The 21878-nt window shown below is 35.9% G+C and overlaps 1 protein-coding gene across 1 annotated transcript in view; it reads left to right on the forward strand.

The window, feature by feature from the left end:
- The window catches only part of NCKAP1 (NCK associated protein 1), a 97135-nt gene that overhangs the window by 22372 nt on the left and 52885 nt on the right, over window positions 1-21878 (forward strand). Inside the window, exons 3-8 of the mRNA XM_027126517.1 lie at window positions 13477-13569; window positions 13770-13826; window positions 14554-14696; window positions 14784-14874; window positions 17439-17576; window positions 18403-18451. Of these exons, the coding sequence (XP_026982318.1) occupies window positions 13477-13569; window positions 13770-13826; window positions 14554-14696; window positions 14784-14874; window positions 17439-17576; window positions 18403-18451 (571 nt within the window). The remainder of the gene's footprint in view (window positions 1-13476; window positions 13570-13769; window positions 13827-14553; window positions 14697-14783; window positions 14875-17438; window positions 17577-18402; window positions 18452-21878) is intronic.

A 21878-nucleotide genomic window follows, 5' to 3' on the forward strand; every position in this document is an offset into this window, starting at 1 on the left:
AGTTACCCTTTGGACAGCTCCACAAGCTAAATATCAAACATTGTATCCAGTGTTGAATACATGATTATCCTCCATTTTGTTTCTCTTCTGTGTTCTCTGTTTTGAGCCATCACCATTCACTTGGTTACCTAAACTAGAACCTTTGGAAACCCCTTTAACTTTTTTTATATAAATTTATTTTATTTTATTTATGTATTTTTGGCTGCATTGGGTCTTCGTTGCTGCGCCTGGGCTTTCTCTAGTTGCGGCAAGTGGGGGTTACTCTTCGTTGCAGTGCGTGGGCTTCTCATTGCAGTGGCTTCTCTTGTTGCAGAGCAGGGGCTCTAGGCACGCGGCCTCAGTAGTTGTGGCATGTGGGCTTAGTTGCTCCTCAGCATGTGGGATCTTCCCGGACCAGGGCTTGAACCTGTGTCTCCTGCATTGGCAGGTGGATTCTTAACCACTGCACCGCCAGTGAAGCCCTGTAACAGAGTTTTGTGGGGTTTTTTTGCGGTACGCGGGCCTCTCACTGTTGTGGCCTCTCCCGTTGCGGAGCACAGGCTCCGGACGCGCAGGCTCAGCGGCCATGGCTCACGGGCCCAACCGCTCCGCGGCATGTGGGATCTTCCCGGATCGGGGCACGAACCCGTGTCCCCTGCATTGGCAGGCGGACTCTCAACCACTGCGCCACCAGGGAAGCCCTGTAACAGTTTTGATGATGTACTTTTGTGAAGAAGTATGTGTGTGTATCCTAATGGCAACTTAAAGAAATATTGGTTTTGACCAATTAAACTTTACCAAAATTCAAAGAATTTTAATACAGTGAGAACTAACTTGTGTCAATATTCTTTTAAAAATGTATCTTCAACATTTAGTTAATATCTCTTCTACATGTAATAGTCTTTAATTCTGCCTTGAATAAAGAAAGTAAATATAAGAATGAACCCCTCACTAGAAGAAACAACTAAGCCTTTAATATATTTGAAAAGTATTTGAAATAGGTCAAGTGATGGCAGGGAATTGCATCAGCCCTAATGACCTACCTAAACGTTTAAATCTTTTTATTGTTAATTTTTACCATGCTAACATGAATACATGATAATGAATTGAATAGTCTAGAAGATTTAAGGATGAAAAGTGAGTGTATGTAATCCTACCCCACTCTCTCCCACCCTGGTCATATTTCTCAGGGGGAACTTCTGCTTTTAGTGTATCTGGAGGTTACCTCCAGAACTATAAGGAATATGCTGATTCTTTTATATATTCATTTGCCAACTTTAGACAGGATCTATTAATTCTTTGCTACAAAATATGAAGATTTAGCTCATTAGGTTTCCTCCCCTCATTTACCCTCTCCCCTCTTCCTGATGTTTGATAGTTTTTTTGCTAACATTTTTGGATCATTGGTTACTTCTTTTTAAACTTTAAATAGTATATAGTTCTTTATATTTGTACCCTTACCCTTGGTCATTTATACTTTCATGTTGTCAAAATTGTTAATGCTTTCCTTTGGTTCTGTAATCATGAAGTGTTCTGAGACTGAATTATATGCTGATTCTAAAAATTAAAATTAATAAAGACCTGAGTGTTAGGTTTGCATTGCTGCACTCCATTATCACACTTCGCACTTATTCTCATAAGTCCAAATATATAATATGTTTACATTATATGTTTTTTTATATACGTAATATCATATATTTATTATCAAAGTGAAATGGATTCTCTCTTCCAGAATATTTCACAGTTAAATTTGTTACATAGATATATTGACTTTCTTGAATTAGTTAAGTGCCTTTATAGAATTTTAAAATTTATCCAGTCTAATAATCACACCACCTTTCTGTAAGCTTTTTTTTTTTCTGGAGCCCACTTTCCTATAATCCTCTGTCTTCTAACTTCCCTCTGGATAATTTGCATAAGCCTGCTGCATAGCTCTCATCCTGGGACATATTTCTCTTTATTGTCCTGAGTGTAATGGTTTTCACCTGAACTTTCACACTGAGTTTCATAGAGTTTGGAAATCCCCTGAAATTGTGTACAGAGTTCTTGTGTGAATGTATTTTTCAGCTTTTGTCATGTTCCCAAGGGTGGTTCTTATGATCCCAAAACACATCTGTTTTAAAATCACCTTATGTTGTGAATCTTGCCCACTCTATATTCTAATCATACTAAACTGCAGTAATACCTTCTTTAACTCAAGGGTGCTGTCAGTTTTTCTGCAAATGAATGGCCAATGAGCATTATACTGGGGTTTCATAGCATAGTCCCCAAGGAGATGCATTCCTGCCATTTGCAATCATTTATCCAATTTCTTCAAATTTCCTGAAGTTATATCTTGCCAGTTTTTCAGCTATCTTCCAAACGTTGTTAGCCAATCCCTTTGGCTGCAATGGTGATAATGATTTCCTTCATAATAGCAAAGGATGTTACCAGTACCTAATCACCTGTTGATCTTTAGCTTTTATTTTCTTGGTCATTTGTTTGAAGGGGTCTTTAGCCACTTTTAACCTGCTATCCTTTGAGTACCTTTGACATGGTATCTTATTGTTTTTCATGGCCAGTCCGGTTTTACCTGTTGTCAAATCAAAAGTTATTTGCCAAGATCCAAAATTGAAGACAGCAAAAGAAACTATAAGGGAATGAATAACAGATGTTGTAAAATACTTATTTTCTTTTGTTCTTCCTAGCACTCACTCATCTTGGCTAAAAATGTTTTAAATATGTACAGTAATGGTCTTTGGCCAAGAACATATAGGATAGTATACTGTGTTAGTCCTCATTGTCTGGTGTAGGATAGAATGTAGAAAATGGGGAAGTAGATTTAATTGCTTTATTTTTTAAAGAAATATTTTATTTTGGGAGAGTATACACTTTCATGGCACAAATGGCCATTCTTTCTCTTGCCTCTGGGTCTTTTGTTTATGCTGTTTTTCCTATCTAGAACAATCTTTCTCTCCCATATTCTTTCACTAGGATAATTTCTACTTGTCTTTCAGGTCTATCCTTAGATGTCACCATTCCAGAGAAGCTTTTTCTAACTCTTTCAAATTAGGTTAAGTGCTGCTTGTGTATGTTCTCATAGTCCTCTCTATTATTCATTTATTTATTTAAAACATTTACTGGGTGCCTTCTATTAGCTAAGTCCTGTTCTGGGAGAGGGAATCCAGCAGTAAATAAACAAGTCACTGGGCTTTGTAGAGCTTACATTCTGCTGGGCAGAGATAGACCAAAAACAAAAACCCAAACAAACAAACGGAAAAACACATAGTGCCACATAGAGTTGAGTTCTAAAAAGAACAAAGTGATAGTGGGAAGATGCCAATTTACTTGACCTGGGGAAAGCCTTACTGAGGAGGAGGCAATATAGCAAAAGATTTAAAGATAGGAGGAAGTGAGGTGAGCTGGGGGAGGAGCCTTCTGTGCTGAGGGAGCAGCAGTGGCAAAGGCTCAGGCGGGAGTGTGCCTGTCTTGTTCATGGAACAGGAAGTAGGCCATTATGAATAGACCAGAGTGATTGGGGAAAGGGGCTGGGAGATAGTGGTAGGAGATGAGGACAGTGATTGAAGGGGTCAGCAGATGAGATATGGCTTTCTAGGACATAGTAAGGACTTTGGCTAATTACTCTTGAGTAGAGATGTTATTGGATAAGAGTGGTAGAGGAATGAAATGATATACCTATGATCACTGTGGTTGCTGGGTTGAGAAATAGTCTGCAGGGGAACAGAAGTAAAAACAAACTGGTTAGGAAATTTGCAGTCATTGAGAGGAGAGCTGATAGTCGCTTGGTCTAGGGTGGTACAGGTGAGAAATGTTCAGATTTTGGATGTTTTGAAGACAGAGCCTATGGTATTTGCCAATGTATTGGGTATGGGGTATATGAGACAGTGAGAAATGTAAGACCCCAGGGTTTTTGGATTGAGGAAATATCAAGATTTACTGGAGTGAAGAAGCAAGAGGAACTGGTTTGGGGTGGGAGTATAGAAGGGATAGTACTCAGTAGCTTGATATTAGCTATGTTAAGTTTGAGAGACCTGCTAGAAGTCTGAGTGGAGATGCTGAGTAGCCAATTGTATATATAAGCCTAGGGCTCAGGCTAGCATTAAGCTGAGAATCAAGTTGAAGAGGAATTATTGAGAGAGAGGAGAAGGAGTGGGATAATCACTGAGGAGAGTGTGAGAGTGAATTGATGGTGAAAATGGCATAATGTTGCTACTCAGTTATATTTAATGATTGTGAATTCAGGTTGAGATGGAGTCAGCATAGACATAGGCTTTCTCCTGCTGTGGGTTTTATCAGGTAATTATGATAGGGGGACAAGGGAGTAATATAATGAAGGACCATTATATTACAAGGGAGTAATATAATGATGGGCCAAAAGAGGAAACCGAACATGAGAGGTTGTATTTCAATAAAAAGATAGTAGGGTGAATGAATAGGAGCTCCCTCCAAGCTCAAAGAATTGATGAAGGTAGGGTATTAAGAGGGTATTAGAGATATCAAGTGGGAAGTATTCTTCCACTGATGCCACTTCACCTTATCTCCAAATCTCCCAAGAACAACAGATGTCCAAAAAGGCCAGAAAGAAGTCAAGACAGCCTAAGCATAAACTTTATTCCTCTTTACAGGCCTACTGATTGAGGTAATTTAATATGAGCCACCACTCTCTGTTAGTATGTAATCAATTAACAAAAATAATCCCTGAGTGCTCTCTGAGTTTTAGGCCCTCCTTTAATTTTCCCCGTCTTGTTTCTCATCTTCACCACCCTTAGAAGCTCTGACCTTTCTTGTTATGGTCTTTCTCATACTATTTTGTGTGTGGGTTTTTTTTGTTGTTGTTGTTGTTGTTTTTATAAACCTCTTTCATGTTATTACAAATTGGTGAGGGTCTTTGTCTTGAAGGGAAGGTGGGAATTAATCATTGTAGTTTTTCACCATCTTTGAACCTTATACTTAGAAGTTAGTGTGGTGTAACCAGATTCTAAAACTGGATAGTTATCTAAAAAAAGTGAGAATTACCTGTATATCTAGATATACAGTCCTCACTAGATTGTATGCTCATTTAGGGGCAGGGTCATCATTTTATTCAGGGTTTTATCCCCAGCTCTTCCAACAGTGTCTGACAATATAATATCATGTTGGGGTATTTGTTGACTAAATGAATAATATAATTGTTAACTAAATAATTGTTAACTAAATGAATAATAATATTACAGTAACTTGTCTCTTTTTAGAGGTTACTTTTCATATCACAAGCCTCTCTGAATCACATCTGGGAACTAGGAAGCAATACCACTTGTAGGAATCTGCTCAAGAAAAATGGAAGTACATTACATGTCCACATATAGATATGTTTATAGCAGCATTCATTGTTCATAAGAGCTTAAAACTGGAAATAATTCAAATGCCCATCAACTGATGAATAAAGTAAATTGGTAGTATATGCAGTTAATGGAGTACTATTTAGCAATTAAAAGAAACAAGCTACCAATACATGTTATAGCATGGATGAACTCCAGAAACATTAGGCTAAATGAAAGAAGCTAGATGTAGAAAGCTTATATATTATTTGATTTCATTTTATAGAGAGTGTCTGGAAAAAGCAAATTTATCGAGGCAGAAAGCAGATCAGTAATTATTAGGGATGCGGGTAAGAATGGGATTAACTGTAAATAGGCACAAGGGAACTTTTTGGGATAATGGAAATGTTCTAAAACTGGGTAGGGTTGGTGGTTGCACAACTCTGTAGATTTACTAAAATAATTTAATTGTTCACTTCTGATGGATGAATTTTATGGTATATAAATTATACCTCAGTAAATCTGTAAAAAACAAATGATTTTGAGCAACCAGAAATGGTAGTTTATAAAAAATGAAGTTTATTCAGAAGTAAGCTTTTTGGTTCTCACTGTGCCCAAGCTTGTTGAGTTTGCTTAGGTAAAATTGTTAACACGTATATTTTCTAATGCATTGTACCTTAAAGGGTATTCTCATCAGGAGCAAATGGTAATTGATAGGAAGAGAAATAAAAACTTTAAAAAGTAAAAAGTATAGCCAGCAAGGACTGTTTAATGTTGGCATGTTACCTTGCACATGTCAGTAGCACCTGAGGCCATCTTGACATAATTAGCTCAGTATAATTGATTACAGTTATGATATCTAATCAGTAAGAAAAGCCTGACTTATTTCGCTGTACCCAGGTTGTGAAAGCAAGCTAATCACATATCTGAAAGACTTTTAAAAAATATTATTAAAATAGAGTGTAAAGGGGCTAGCTTCATTTACATTTTCATTCATAATGGAAAATGGTACCATTATATGAGGTAAATTGTATTTTCGTTAATACAGTGTGATATCTTTCATACAAAGATGTTAGATCTGACTGACCACACTATACTGGGGCATATATTTAGTGCTTTTCTAGTACTAATGATAAAATTAGTTTCATTAGTTTGCATTAATTTAACCATCTTGTGACCAGAAATCTTAAACTTCCAAGATTTTTCCTGGTGCAGGTTAATGTGCTCAGGTGGTGAAATAGAGATTATTTTAATTTCTTTTATTGAACTTTTTATTAATCTTTGTTTCAGTTACCGAGTGCTGCCTAACAGACCACCCCAAAACTTAATGGACTTAAAACAACAACAACTCATTTCATATTCTGGGGTTGATTGGGCAGTTCCTCTGCTGGTCTCACCAGCCTTAGGTCACAGCTGCGTTCATCTGGTGGGTGGTTGGGGCATGGGGCCTGTTGGGATAGAGGATGTGGAACCTTCCTTTCTGTGGGATATGTTAGCTTTCTCACACATGACACTTTAGGACAGTGTTCCAAAAAAGAACAAAATGTGAAGTTATAAGGCCTTGTAAGTTAAGAGTATCATTTCCGCTGCTTTCTCTTGGTCAAAGCAAGTCACAAGGCCAGCTGGGATTGTAAGGGTGGAAAAATAAACTACATCTCTTGATGAGAGGAACAGTAAAGTCCTATTGCAAAGAGGCATGCATAAAACCTTTAATTTTTTTTTGCCTTTCTGTTCTTTAAAAAACAAAACTCTTTGCTTTTCAGAATTAATTTGAACAGATGACAGCAATATAAACTTGAAAAAGATCACTTTAGTATATAAAATGAAGAGGTTGAATTAGAGTTCTTAGAAGCTTCAATCTGTGAGATTGATGAAGCTACAATTAAATAGAAGTATTTTCTGAGAAGAAAATAGCCTTAGCTTTGCTTATCCCTATACTACTTTTGTCATGGTGTGGCAACTTGAATTTTAAAGTGTATTGAAGAGGTGTTTTGAACTTTGAAATCTGATTGACCTGGATTAACATCTTAACCCTTTTCTAGTCTGTTTCTATATCTGGAAAATGAGGATAAAAATATACCATGACTGGGAAGATGAAAAAAATTCTGGAGATAGGCGGGGTGATGGTTGCACAGCAATGCAGATATATTTGTACGTGTGAACTGCACACTTATAAAATATGGCTATATTGGTAGACTTTGTTATGTTTTACCACAATTTAAAAAATGAACCTTGCAAAGTTGTGGTGAGGATTTAGTTTAGTAACAAATATTAAACATTCAGTAATGCTTATTTACTAGGCAAGTGTTAGGATAACTTTCCCTAAAATTTATTTACTACCTTTTGCTCAGAAAAATGCATTTATGAAATATTGAATGCCAGTAGAATCATTTGTATATAATAAAATGAAAGTTCAACAAGGTCCCATGAACCTTTTTTAAAATGACTAATCTTTGTGTTAATTTGGATTTTCATATAATCTTAGGAGATTTGCTTATATTTGATATGAATATGTCATTTTCTTTAAATGTTTCTCATTTCTTATCCTGTAAGGACATAATGAAGTATTTTATCCAACAGGGATTTATTCAAGGGATTAAATTACCACTCCGTGTTAGGATACATAAACTCATTTGAGACATGAATTGATACCTGATATTGCATTCATTGATAATTAGTACAATTTAAAAGTTGATTCTATGACTTATGTTGAGAAACTTGAAGATCATTTATTTATTCATTTAAAGTGCATCTACTGTGTGCTAGTATCTAGACCTTGGATACAAGAGCATGAAATAATACAAACCTCCTTTCCTCTGTGGAATCTCAATTCAAGTTAGGATGTTAGACAACAAACAACTAAAGTGAATAAATACGTACTTTTATTTGGAGATAAGTGGTAGGAAGAAATAGAAAGCAGGATGAGGAGTAAGAGAGTAACGTGGGTGAGAAGACTATTTTAGGTAAGTGCACAACAATGGCTTCTCTGAAGAGAAGTGAAGGATTGAGCTATGTGAAGAAGTAGAGAAGAGCATTCCAGACATGATAAAGAGCAAGTGCAAAGGCTCAGAGGTGGGACCAACCTTGGTGAATTTATTTGATGAACATAGCACGCAGACCAGTATGACAACTACTGTGAGAGGCTGGAGGAGCATGAGGGGAGATGAAGTTGTAGAGACAGGCAGGGGTCCTATTCAAATTTTATTCTGAGACATTGGTAAGAGACTTTGTATTTTAAGTGTGATGGGAAACTTATTAAAAATTTTTTTAAAACCCTTTATTTTGAAATAATATTAGACTAAAACAAAAATAATACAGTGAGTTCACGTATACTCTTCATCCAGTGTTAATATCATGTATAACCTTCATTGGAATCATCTCTTCAGGGTAGTGTGTTACCTTATAATGTCCACTCTCCTGCCACTATATGGAGAAGACTGAAGAGGCAAGAGCAGAAGTACAGAGATCAGTTAGTAGTTCGTAGTCCACATGAGTGTTGATGAGTAGAGTGGTGGCTGGACAGTTCCTTAAAAGAGGTTTATGGGCTTCCCTGGTGCTGCAGTGGTTGAGAGTCCGCCTGTCAATGCAGGGGACACGGGTTCGTGCCCCGGTCCGGGAAGATCCCACATGCCGCGGAGTGGCTAGGCCCGTGAGCCATGGCCGCTGAGCCTGCGCATCCGGAGCCTGTGCTCCGCAACGGGAGAGGCCATAACAGTGAGAGGCCCGCGTACCGCAAAAAAAAAAAAAAAAAAAAAGAGGTTTACACAAATAGCCTCTCAGCACTCTTATTTTAAAAAGCCTGGTTTAGGGACTTCCTTGGTGGCACAGTGGTTGGGAATCCGCCTGCCAATGCAGGGGACACGGGTTCAAGCCCTGGTCCGGGAGGATCCCACATGCCATGGCGCAACTTAAGCCCATGTGCCACAACTACTGAGCCTGCGCTCTAGAGCATGCAAGGCACAAGTACTGAGCCCTTGCACTGCAACTACTGAAGACCCCGGGCCTAGAGCCCATGCTCCGCACAAGAGAAGCCACCACAATGAGAAGCCCGTGCACCGCAACAAAGAGTAGCCCCTGCTCACTGCAACTAGGGATAGCCTGCATGCAGCAATGAAGACCCAACTTAGCCCCCCCAAAATAAATAATAATAAAATTAAATAAAAAAGAAAGAAAAGCCTGATTTAGAATATCATACTAAGAAATTGAACAAAGCCTTCCCTGAACCAAATTTCTGTACTTGGTTGTTTTTTAAGAGGAACAAAATACTAGCATAGTTTAGGTCAAGAAAAATAATTTATTATGCATAAGCAGTTTCGATGATGAAAAAATATTTGAAATGGGTGAATAAAGGACTTCAGTCACTTTCCTTTATGTTGAAAATCTGAGTTAGCTCTCTTAGTCATTGGTTCCTTATTGTAATTTGCTAGTATCTTTTCTTTGAAAGAATGAAAGCTAGTAAATACTAAATTTCAATCAGTTTTTTAGATACTTATATTTTGTGTAGAAAATGCTTCTTAATTGTACAAAGATTAATTACCAAGATTTTTCATTGCAAAGATATGATCTTATTTTGTGATCTGCATGGCTATTTATCCTGTTTATTTTGTTTCTACACATTTTACTTAAATTTTAAGAATAATGTTCCACAGTCAGAAGCTTTAATGAAAGCATTGTACAGATATTTTGCTCATATAGTTAACCCATGTATCCATTATATGCTTTTAAAGTGTTAGCGAATATTGATAGAATCATTTCTCAAAATTGTACTTTTCTAATGTTCTGTTCTGTAGCATCAAACAATCTGTTACTGATCTATATTCTTAAACCATTTCCTACTTTTTATTTACTATAAAACAAAGAGATAATGGGAAAAAAACTTGTTCTGGTTGTTGAACCTAGAAGTTAAATACTTTTTGATAGTGTCTGCTCTACTTCACTTTAAAAACTAAAATAGGAGCATTTTTTTTCAGTTGAAGCCCAGGAGTTGTAGACACTTTTATTCTTTGTTGTTATAGTTGAACTTTCATGCAGAGCTTTATGGAATTTATTTTCATTAAATAAGGAACATAATTGTAACTATATGTAGAGACATTGAGGGAATTTTGTGAAATACTTGTATGTTATTTGGAACACTGCCTGGCAAAGAGAGCATGCTCAGTTAAATATCAGGTCTTATTAGAAGTACTATGAGTAGTATTGGGATTATTTAAAACAGCTTTATTCTTGCTTATTTTGGAGAAGTGGTCTGTGAGCATCTTCTGTTATTCAGTTAATATTTAATGAGCAGCTTCTGGGTGCCAGGCACTGTAAAGTGTTCTCATGTATATTATCTTGGCTAAACTGCCCACATCAGCTCCCATTTTGATAATGGGGGTATTAGACTCTTGAGAGGTTAAGTCATTTAGCTGTGATTTCACAGTAAGAGGTGGGTGTCACTTGCTAAAACATGTCATCTGACGCTGACATATAAAGGTTTTTTAATATTGTCCTAATCACTCATCTGATAGATGTTTATATTGTGTACTTCTTTATGTGCAGAGCTGTTTGATATGGGCTGTGGAGTTTGATACACTGTCTCATAGTGTTGCAGGTAACTGATATAAGGTAGAAAGTGATATTATTAGAAATTATACACATTTAGAGTAGGGAGATGTTATTTGCATTGAGGGAAAAAGTTCAATCAGGGATGTTTTCTTGAAAGTCAACATTTAAATCGAGTAGTTTAGGAGTAGTAGGATTTGGACATACGTGAGTGGTGGAATTTGGACATCTCAAGAGAGAAAACAGTAAAGAAAACATGAGATGTGTGTAGAAAATAGTGAATAGTTTGTTTTGGCTACTCTGTATAGTGTGTGAATGGATGTAGGGGAAATTTAGATTGGAAAGGTAAATTAGGACCAAATTATGTAGGGTCTTAAAAACTTGAGTAGTTATTTTGAATTTAGATATCCTTTAGTTCAGTAAATTTGTTTTAGCCAGTGTAGAGGCTAGTTACATACAATTTGGGGGGAAATAAAATTGAATGAGAAATTGAGACCATAATGAGATTTTACTATTAAAAAGGAAGATGGGGGGGCATGTGGAATGGTAGAAAGAACACTATCAGGAGCATGGATATGAAATTTTTAATCCTGGCCTTGTCATATTAAGTAGTTATATAACCTTGGGAAGATTCTTTTAAGTTCTGTGAGCATTAGCTTCTTAATATGCAAAATGAGAATTTGTATAAAAGATCCTTAAGGCCCATAATAAGATGGTGACTGTGTCATTTTTTGTCCAAAGTAGGACACTGAAATTGAAAGGAGGCACTGTTAATAATTAACCCAGTAGCAACCAAATTATACTTTTGCTTTTTATCCTATTATATTATGAGTTTACTTTCACCTGTTACCTTGCAAAGTTCAAATTTAAAGTACTGAAAAGTAGGGGAAAGGATTAAGATGTCAATTGTATTTAATGTTATTGAACAAGGTAACAGAGGAAACAGAGTCATTTAAAAAGGTGTCTGCTTGATGTTGTGAGTGGTAATGATTAAAAGTGTGCTTATAAACATAGAATTGTTTTGAAACATATATTCAAAATAAAGTCAACTACTACCACAGATAAAGTTAGAACGGTTACATACATCACTATAAGTATATGTCTCAGTTTGCCTGGCATATAGGGGAAGTAGAGATACTTCGTTTACACTTTTTTACATGTCCTCAGGGACTGCCGTGTCTAGGGCACTTTACAATAGTTGGGTCTACCAGAATGCTGTGCTTGCTGTTTTTTGTTTTGGTTTGGTTTGGTTTGGTTTGGTTTGGTTTTTGCTGTACGTGGGCCTCTCACTGTTGTGGCCTCTCCCATTGCGGAGCACAGGCTCCGGACGCGCAGGCTCAGCGGCCATGGCTCACGGGCCCAGCCCCTCTGCGGCATGTGGGATCTTCCCAGACTGGGGCACGAACCTGCGTCCCCTGCATCGGCAGGCGGACTCTCAACCACTGCGCCACCAGGGAAGCCCCTGTGCTTGCTGCTTTTTAAATAGTCTTTTAATAGTTTTTTTAATCTCCTGATGTTATGCTCACTATTGTAAATTTTCTGACTTATCATAATGGTTCAATACAATTATGTGTAGAGGCACCTCTCCCCCAACACTCCTGTGTAGGTGTAAGTTTAAGAACTGATTGAGGGCCTCAAAACTGTATGGGCTTTGATAGCAAGTTTGATATTTTGAAGCACTTTCTCATATTTTCTGGTTTTCTCATGTTCTAGGTGAATTATTTTATATTTAATGTGCATTCAGATCACCTGGGTATCTTGTTAAATGGCAGATTCTGATTTGGTAGGTTTTAGGTGGGCCTGAGATTCTGCTCTTCTAACAGAAGTGGAAGATGTGGAAGTTTCTATTCTGTAGACTACATTCAGAGTATCAGATAGGTTCTAGATGTTTTTCCGGAATTCTGGCAGACTTATGATATATGATGTTAAATATGGCTGGATTCTTTCAGAAATTATATTAATAGTTGTTTTAAAGAGAAAACTTAGGACTTTTGTAAATTTAATAATACAGTTGATTGAAATAATATTTGTCTTTTGTATTCACATTTCCTTCTTCATATGTTTACCAGTGTCTTAACTCTAGTTTTGCTTCTTTCTCATATCTTTTTTGTTGTTTTGGTTTTTGCTTTTCTTTAATGTATTATTGTGTTTTGTGGATCTGGTCAGGGAACCGTTACTGTATTTTATGTTTGTATCTACATTTTATTTTGCATGCGTAACGTGGCTTTGCCTGGATGTTCTTTTTGGTAAGTTCCAAATTTATAAAGCATATTGTTTTTTGTAGTGTAAGTTATAATGTTTTTCACCTTCTTTTCTCCCACTTCTAGTAATGTGGTCATGCTCATGAGTTGTTTTTAGTTTTTTTAAAGAGTTCATTTGATAATTATTTTTTCCTAACACTTTCCAATTTTCCTTAATAGTAGTGCAGTTTGGTACTAATCTGCTTTGATTCGTTTTATAGCCTCACAATGTCAGTTGCTGGTCACTATTAGCAGTTGCTGTCTCAAGTATTTTGGTTTTTTAAAAGAGCCTTAATCATCTAGAAATATTGTCCTAAAAGCTTCTGCTTCCATTTAGCAATCATAAAAGAAGATAGTTTGTAGTAAAACTAAATAATTTTGTTCTCTGTAAACAATGCATTCTAATTTTGTTTTCACAGCAACAGCTTGCACAACTACAGAAAGAAAAATCAGAGATTTTGAAAAATCTGGCATTATATTACTTCACATTTGTAGATGTTATGGAATTTAAGGTATGTATTTTAATGTATAGAATTTAACATTTCAGAGATAGATTGATATTTGTTAATCATATAAATTGTTCTGTCACTTGTAGATAATAAAATTAGAATTCTTCTAGAACAAAAATTCAAAATACATTTTATTTGTGTGTGTTTTCTGAATTTAGTAGTATTCATATAGGTAAAAGGTTTAAATAAACTTTTATTTTCAGGACCATGTTTGTGAATTGCTGAATACTATTGATGTTTGCCAAGTCTTCTTTGATATTGTAAGTATTATTTGAGAAAAATTTCCAATTCTTCTGTCTGTTTCTAGTAGAACTAAGGGGATCAAATGCTTTTCTTTAGAGAAAATGTAAATGATTAGTATATAAAGTTTCAGCATTGTTAATTTGGCTTGTATTTTTTAAGGTAAGGAGTTATACTGTATTTTCACTTGTTTATTTGATTGTCATTGAATATAAATCTTGTACATATTCGGAAATAGTTGTTAATTTTAGTATTTTAATAGGCCCAATTTTAAAAGGTTACACAAATAATCCTTTTCTCTATAAAAAGCATACTTGATAAAAATCTTTCTTGATAAGTCAATTTCTAGATATAGGAAGTCGAAGTGAAAAACGTCTCCACTGACTTAATGGTGAACCTATTTATTTATTTAATACTCCTTTTTTCTTGCTTAGTGAGATTTGCTTTCATGTTTATTATTTTTCTGGTTTTGGTTATTCTTTTAAACTGTTAGCAGTTTGAATAGGGTGATCACAGACTCTGTTTCAGCCATAAAATTGTGTCACAAGCACAAAACTATTATCTATAACTCCAAAATTAGAGGCATGTTTTTGGTGAAAGGAATTAGATAGAATTTCAGAAATGGGGATAAAACAAATAACTATAGAAAATTATTAGCTTTCAGTAGCTGCCATGAAGATTTTTGTGTGTGTGCTTAAAAGTTTGTGGAATAGGAAGGAGTTGAACTTAATGGTTTTTTTCCCCTAGACTGTAAACTTTGATTTAACGAAGAACTACTTAGATTTGATCATAACATATACAACACTAATGATACTGCTGTCTCGAATTGAAGAAAGGAAGGCAATCATTGGATTATACAACTATGCGCATGAAATGACCCATGGAGCAAGGTAAACCTGCATTATAAAAATCTGTGTGAAATTCCCAATTAATTTTATGGCTTACAACTCAGTGATATTTGATATGTCTGTTTTAAGTGACCGAGAATACCCACGTCTTGGTCAGATGATTGTGGATTATGAAAACCCTTTAAAGAAGATGATGGAAGAATTTGTACCCCATAGCAAGGTAAGAGCTGGTTTTTAGGGGTGCTTCAATAGGCATATGAGATAGCTTAAGGGTGGATAGTTAGAGTGATAAACTACTTTTAAGAAAGAAAATTATAATGAGATGTGAATAATAGTTATGCATGGTTTTATCTAATTGTGAACCAGAGAACTCATTAATTAGATTCAGAATAGTGAATAGAGATTCAGGAATATATTGATCCATTGTAGTTTTTAGGTTCAATATAGTGTATATAGTGAAGTTTAGTATTTGAGAATGTCTATATTTGTATCAGATTGCTTGGGTTCTAATCCCAACTCTGCCAATTATAGTGTAATATTGGGCAAGTTACTTAACCAACTTCAGTGTACCTCAGTTTTCTTACCTGTAAAAGTGCAGTATTAAATGAGTTACTTTGTAAAGAGTATTTAGGTACATAGTATTTAATAAATTTTAGCTATATTATTATAATATAGCCTCTTAATGAGAGAAATACTACAGGAGTTTTGTGATAATTTGGCATGTCTGTCTTTTATGGTATATTAAAAAACTAGTTCTTAATGAAATAGTTTTGGTTTAGAGTCTTGCCTTTATGGCTTCTCTGAGGGAGGGCTGGTTCCTAAGCACATCAAGGAAATTTACAGGTATCCTCATTATTTATAGATAAGGAAATTGAGGCTGGAGAAGTGATATGATGAAGTAAGCCATTTGGTAGCAATAGTGGCAAAACTAGAGCTAAAACCCAGGATATTAGAATCTTGGCCCATTGTTCTCTTTGAATGATGAGAGTTAGAATTTTTTTTTTAATTTATTTATTTTATTTTTGGCTGCGTTGGGTCTTTGTTGCTGTGCGCGGGCTTTCTCTAGTTGTGGCGAGTGGGGGCTACTCTTCGTTGCGGTGCATGGGCTTCTCATTGCAGTGGCTTCTCGTTGCGGAGCACAAGCTCTAGGCACGCAGGCTTCAGTAGTTGTGACACATGGACTCACTAGTTGTGGCTTGCGGGCTCTAGAGCGCAGGCTCAGTAGTTGTGGTGCACAGGCTTAGTTGTTCCACAGCATGTGGGATCTTCCCAGACCAGGGCTCGAACCCATGTCCCCTGCCTTGGCAGGAGGATTCTTAACCATGGTGCCACCAGGGAAGCCCGGAGTTAGACTTCTTAGTAATACAGTATTTTGTATGAATCTATGCTTTTTTTTTGACATACAGTTGACAGCAAGAATTTTCCTTCAGTTTTCTTACTCCCATGAAAATTCTGAAGATGCATTTCCAGTTTAATTTCTTTGCATAGCTGTATTATATCTACAAATTTATGTAGGTTTAATGTCTTGGAGTTAGTTGAATCATTAGTTTGAAAGAGGCTAGTAGATGACATTAGTTTTGAAGTAAAAATCAGCATTGTAGGTGAAAGTGCCAGGATTCCTCAAAGTGCTGAGCAGATCATTGTTGTCTGTCTCTCTGATTTTGATAGTCCTTTTTCCTCACCTAGAAATGTCTTCCCTACTCCTTTCCTGTTTTTTCTCTGGATCTGTTTCTAACTTCTTGCCAATCATGTATGGCCTTGTTTTTAGTTAGCCACTTCAAATTTGGTTTTTTTCCCAGTTGATGAAAATTTCTTTTAAAGGCTGTTGGATCTCTAAGTTCTCCATAGCCATTAGCTTATATTAGACAATTAATAATTACTTGAGGAGAATTGTCCATTTAAATTAGACCAGTTTTTTCCTAATCTTGAGTTTTCCGATGTTCTGTGATATCTCAGGGTTTTGATAGAAAGACCATCATGTATTTGCTAGGATTTGTTAAAATTCAGTTAATTTAATTTAAAAAGCTATTCTGAATCACTTGGTGGAGTGTGATAAGAACAGATTCCTGGGCTTTACTCCCAGAGGTTCTGGTTCAGGCAGAGCCCTGGATTCTCTTTTTCTGAACAGACTTCCCTGGCAATTTATGTGCAGCCAGATTATAGAACCACTCGTACAGAATTTTTAGGAAGGAGGAGTGAATAGCAAAGAATAGTTAAAAGCAAGCAAGAATCAGATGAGATGAAAAATTAAATACCTAGATAGTAAAGCTGTAATTAATAGACCAAATGGCAAATAGAAGTTAAGTAATTTATTAAGATAAAGTACAGTGGGTTATTTTTAGAAGGCATTCTTTGAAGAAATATGAAACATGTTGAGCTCTATTAACACTTAGTCATGTAACCTTAATGTCTTTTTCTTTCAGTGAGAGCTATTGAGTAGAAAGTGATGCACAAAATGATTACCCTAGACTCTCTACCCTTTTTGAAATAAAGATCTCAAGATTGCCAAACATTTTCACCTGAAGAAAGTAACATGATTTCTTGAGCTAAGCTTTTGCTGAGGAATGCAGAATCTATGTAGCTTCATGAAGTTAAAAAAAAAAAAATCTAGAGGAGGATAACTGGAACCCACCTCAAATATTATATGGAGCGTAGTTGTAATTATACCCTTGTTGTTTTACGATGATACAGTTAGAAACACACAGCAGTTGTAGCTGGAATTTAAATGGAAATTGAAAAAAAACCCGTTTTATTCCTCAACTTTCTTTTTTTCTATTTAATTAGTCTCTTTCAGATGCACTGATTTCTCTTCAGATGGTGTATCCACGAAGGAATCTTTCAGCTGACCAGTGGAGAAATGCTCAATTATTGAGTCTCATCAGTGCACCCAGTACAATGCTTAACCCTGCACAGTCTGACACTGTATGGTTCTGTATTTTCTTTTTTGAATGAAAATAGTAAAGTTGATTTTTAAAAAAAAATATCAGTTAAGCAGTGCTATTGCAGTTTTTCTTCTAATAAGTATTAGCCTGTCAGTGAAGTTTATTTATTGTAAAATGCTCAGTATTTAAATCATACCATTTAGTTTTTGTATTTCTAGATTCTGATGCTAAGTTAGTAAAATTAGTAGTACGAGTATTTTCTTCTAAGGTTTAAAAATTTGCTTAGCCGTATTATGGTAGAAAATTTGGAAGATTCAGAAAATTATAAAGAAGAAAACAAAAATCATCCCAAATCTCACCAACTAGAGAAAATCGCTGTTGTATTCTGTTATATTTCTTTTCAAGCTTTTTTCTGTGTATATGAACATAGATGTTACGCATATGGAGAATACACACACATAATTACTGATTTGGGTGAGACAGTGAACATCGAGGTACATAAATCTTTTCTTTAACTTGACTAAAATTTTATCCTTTGGAATACTGCAAACTCTGCGATAGACTTGGGAAATTTGGAAGTAGTCATTTACCAGATTGAAAACAATTTAGCAACAATATTTTTTAAAGAGAAGTTTCAGGGTGTGTAACTGTGAAAGAGGCACAGCTTTCATTGTCCTTTATGGACTGCAAGTATAAATATAGGTTATAAAACTTTCATCCAACTTTTCAAATATGTTGTGGTGGTATTTGAACCAAGAGTTGAGTAGTCAGACTTCTCAGGAGGAAGAGAAGGAGGAGTGACTCAGTACAGAATATTTTTTTTAAGAATTTCTTTAAGCCACAAATTTATATTTTCTCTTTTTAAGATGCCTTGTGAATATCTCTCTTTGGATGCCATGGAAAAATGGATTATCTGTAAGTAAAATTGGTTAGTTTTTGATTACCCCCTCAGGTTTAAGTTTTAGAGAAAAATAACAGGTAACATGTATTACTTTTGTGCCAAGCACTGTACTAAGACTTCTATGTACATTACCTCATTCAATCCTTATACTCACCCTGTTAGGGTAGATGGTCTATTTTATAGATGAGGAATCTAAAGTTTCGTCCACACAGCTAGTAAGTGACAAAGACAGAGAACCCACACTAAATCCAAGGCTGATGGTCTACATTATATTTCCTCTCAACACGGCCATCCAAACTAAATTTTTATTTTATTTTTAATGATTTTCTTCATATTGCATTTATTCAGTTAAAGTTTTTGGTCTTAATTACTTTAGTATATGTAATAGATGACTCATATGTTTGCATGGGAGATAAAATTACTTGTTTGCACTCCTAGGAAGTTCACAAACTATGGGAGAAATAGACACACAGATATAGTATAAATGAGAATTGCTATAATTTTTTCTACCACCCCAGGTCCACTGGCAGAGGGGAATAATTTTGAGCAGTTTGTGCTTTTTAGTTCTTATAGTTCTTGTTTCTTAATTTATTAACATTTAGGTACTATTTGATGACTTTTTATTATACTGTTTCTAAAACTGGTGAAGGACCAGTTTTTCTTTTTTAGTGATTTTTAGATTGATACTTTTATAAAATACAGTGGAACTGAATTACTGGAATTATCAGAAATAAAGTAATAAGCAAAGACAAAATGAAAGCCCACATTTTAATTATTAGATTCAATTTAATCTAACAATTTGATTGTTGTTAGGTTTCTACTTATAAATTGCTGTCAGTGAAAAGTTTTCTAAATGAAAGTTTCTAAATACTCTCAGTTCTCTACTTAATCTCAGTATGCACTGGCAGTTTGAGTAGCACTGTTATTAGTATGAAAGAGGAAGAATTTAGCACACACACCCTGCCCTTAGCCATTTTTATTAATTATAATTTTTATGTTGATCAGGTTTGGATGTTTATATTTTCTTTTATAATGGTAGTTAAGGTTTTCGTGCTTTGTTGATTTAAAAACACAACTTTCAGAGTATTGATTTTGCTCAAAAGTATGGTGATCCTTGACTGTTTTATGTTTATGGATGTGTGGATAAAGAACTAGTGTGATTAGTAGAGTTAGGTGGCATGAGTTAGGTGACCTCTAGCATTAAATAGGACTGTTTCCCCGCAGTCTTTACCTTAAAAGGGAATGCTGAATGCAGGCTTTGTGTAATGAGCCAGGAATGTGAGTCAGAAGACAAACTACCCTAAGGGGAGGATACCTGGGCATGGAAAAGGCAAACAGATTTGGGATAACCACAATTGCCCAAAGTAAGGAATGTTTACTCAGTTTTGCTGCTTTCATTTATTTGAGCCTTGAGTAGAATTAATAGAATTAGGTCAAACTGTGCACTTCTCTTTTTGACATCAATTCCCACTCTAGGACTTTCTATAGAAGATGGTCTACTTTCTTTAGAGCTTTGCTCTAGATTAGTTCAAAGGCTAGCAGTATCACCTAGGAACTTGTTAGATATGCAGAATACTGATCTCTACCCTAGACCTACTGAATGAGAAACTCTGAATGGATCCCAGCAACCTGTGATTTAATATGCCTTCCCAGTGATCCTGCTAGAAAGCTAAAGTTTCAGAGTCACTGATCTAGATTATAGCCTAGGACCAAGCATTGTTGAGGGTCTGCAATGTTGAGGACCCTGCTCTTTTGAATGCAGTTACACCATAACTTATCCTGATATTCTTTTCAGGGTCTGTTCTTACTCTATTAATTACACTAAGAGGACTCCTTGGGAAAGACCTCTTTTTAAATTGATAGTACAGTCTTTCTTTCTTCAAAGATTTTCTCCAACTTTCTTGTCTAGTATTGGTCTTCTATCTTGTTTTCTAATATTTTTATGGCTTAAAAAAATTTTTTTTTCCTGTCCTTTTATTGGGACCTTAGTGGGGAAAGGAGGTTAATGTGTGCTTCAATTAATAAATTGTCTTCCTAATCTTGGGCTATTTTAAATTAATTTACCTTTTATTGATCTTATCATGAACAAATGAATATATCTTAATGTATAATGTGACTCATATCTTAAAAAAGTAAAATATACAGTAACCCATAATGAAACTGATAATATTCTCAGAGAAATTTTATTATCAACAGCAATCTTGTGAATCTAAGTATACATTGAGGTACAAGGCACTAAGTGAAATTTCATTGTACTAAGGGGATTAGAGTATAAAATGTCAGTATATGGGACTTCCCTGGTAGTACAGTGGTTAAGAATCCGCCTGCTAAAAAAAAAAAAAAAAAAAAGAATCCGCCTGCTAATGCAGGGGACATGGTTTCGAGCCCTGGTCCGGGAAGATCCCACATGCCACGGAGCAGCTAAGCCCGTGCACCACAACTACTGAGCCTGCTCTCTAGAGCCTGCGTGCCGCAACTACTGAAGCCTGTGTGCCTAGAGTCCATGCTCCGCAATAAGAGAAGCCACTGCAGTGAGAAGCCCATGCACCACAACGAAGAGTAGCCCCCCCACTCGCTGCAACTAGAGAATGCCCGTGCACAGCAATGAAGACCCAATGCAGCCAAAAATAAATAAATAAATTTATTTTTTAAAAAAAGTCAGTACACGAGGCAAAAATTTTTACAAAACTTCTCAAGGATTTTTAAAATTTTCATACAGTATGTTCTATTTCTTTGGTTACGTACTAGATCAAATAATTAGGCTTGCATTTAGGGGCCCTGTTGTATGAAAAACATCTTAATATATTTCAGGAAATTTAAGGAAGTTCAATGTACTTTTGTTTTTGTTTTTGTTTTTGTTTTTTTTGCGGTACGCGGGCCTCTCACTGTTGTGGCCTCTCCCGTTGCGGAGCACAGGCTCCGGACGTGCAGGCTCAGCGGCCATGGCTCACGGGCCCAGCCGCTCCGCGGCATGTGGGATTTTCCCAGACTGGGGCACGAACCCGTGTCCCCTGCATCGGCAGGTGGACTCTTGACCACTGCGCCACCAGGGAAGCCCCAATGTACTTCTGTATGTATGACTTCTCAATATATGCTTAACAGTTAGCTTGCTTGTATAGTGACCCTTTAAAAGGAAGGTTGAGCTAAGAATAAAAGACAAATGGCAAGTTAAATGTTAACGATTCAGGAGTTTAAAGATGGGAGTGACTATTGAGAGTCAGAGGGAAATCTCAGAAAATAGGATTGAATTTGTAACTGGCCAGTACGGTACCTAGTTTATAATACGCACTCAGTAATGTTGAAAGAATGAAAGATGAGGTTCTATGGCTTAGAATAGAGCGCTAGGGAGGACATCAACAAACATACAGCATTACACATTTGTGTAGGATTTCTAAATTAGATGACAGAAGGTAAAAGATACTCAAATTCATATGATAGAGA

Source organism: Aethalodelphis obliquidens, unplaced genomic scaffold, assembly GCF_003676395.1.
Source record: "Aethalodelphis obliquidens isolate GAN/ISIS:26980383/991018 unplaced genomic scaffold, ASM367639v1 scaffold2, whole genome shotgun sequence".
Lineage (NCBI taxonomy): Eukaryota > Metazoa > Chordata > Mammalia > Artiodactyla > Delphinidae > Aethalodelphis > Aethalodelphis obliquidens.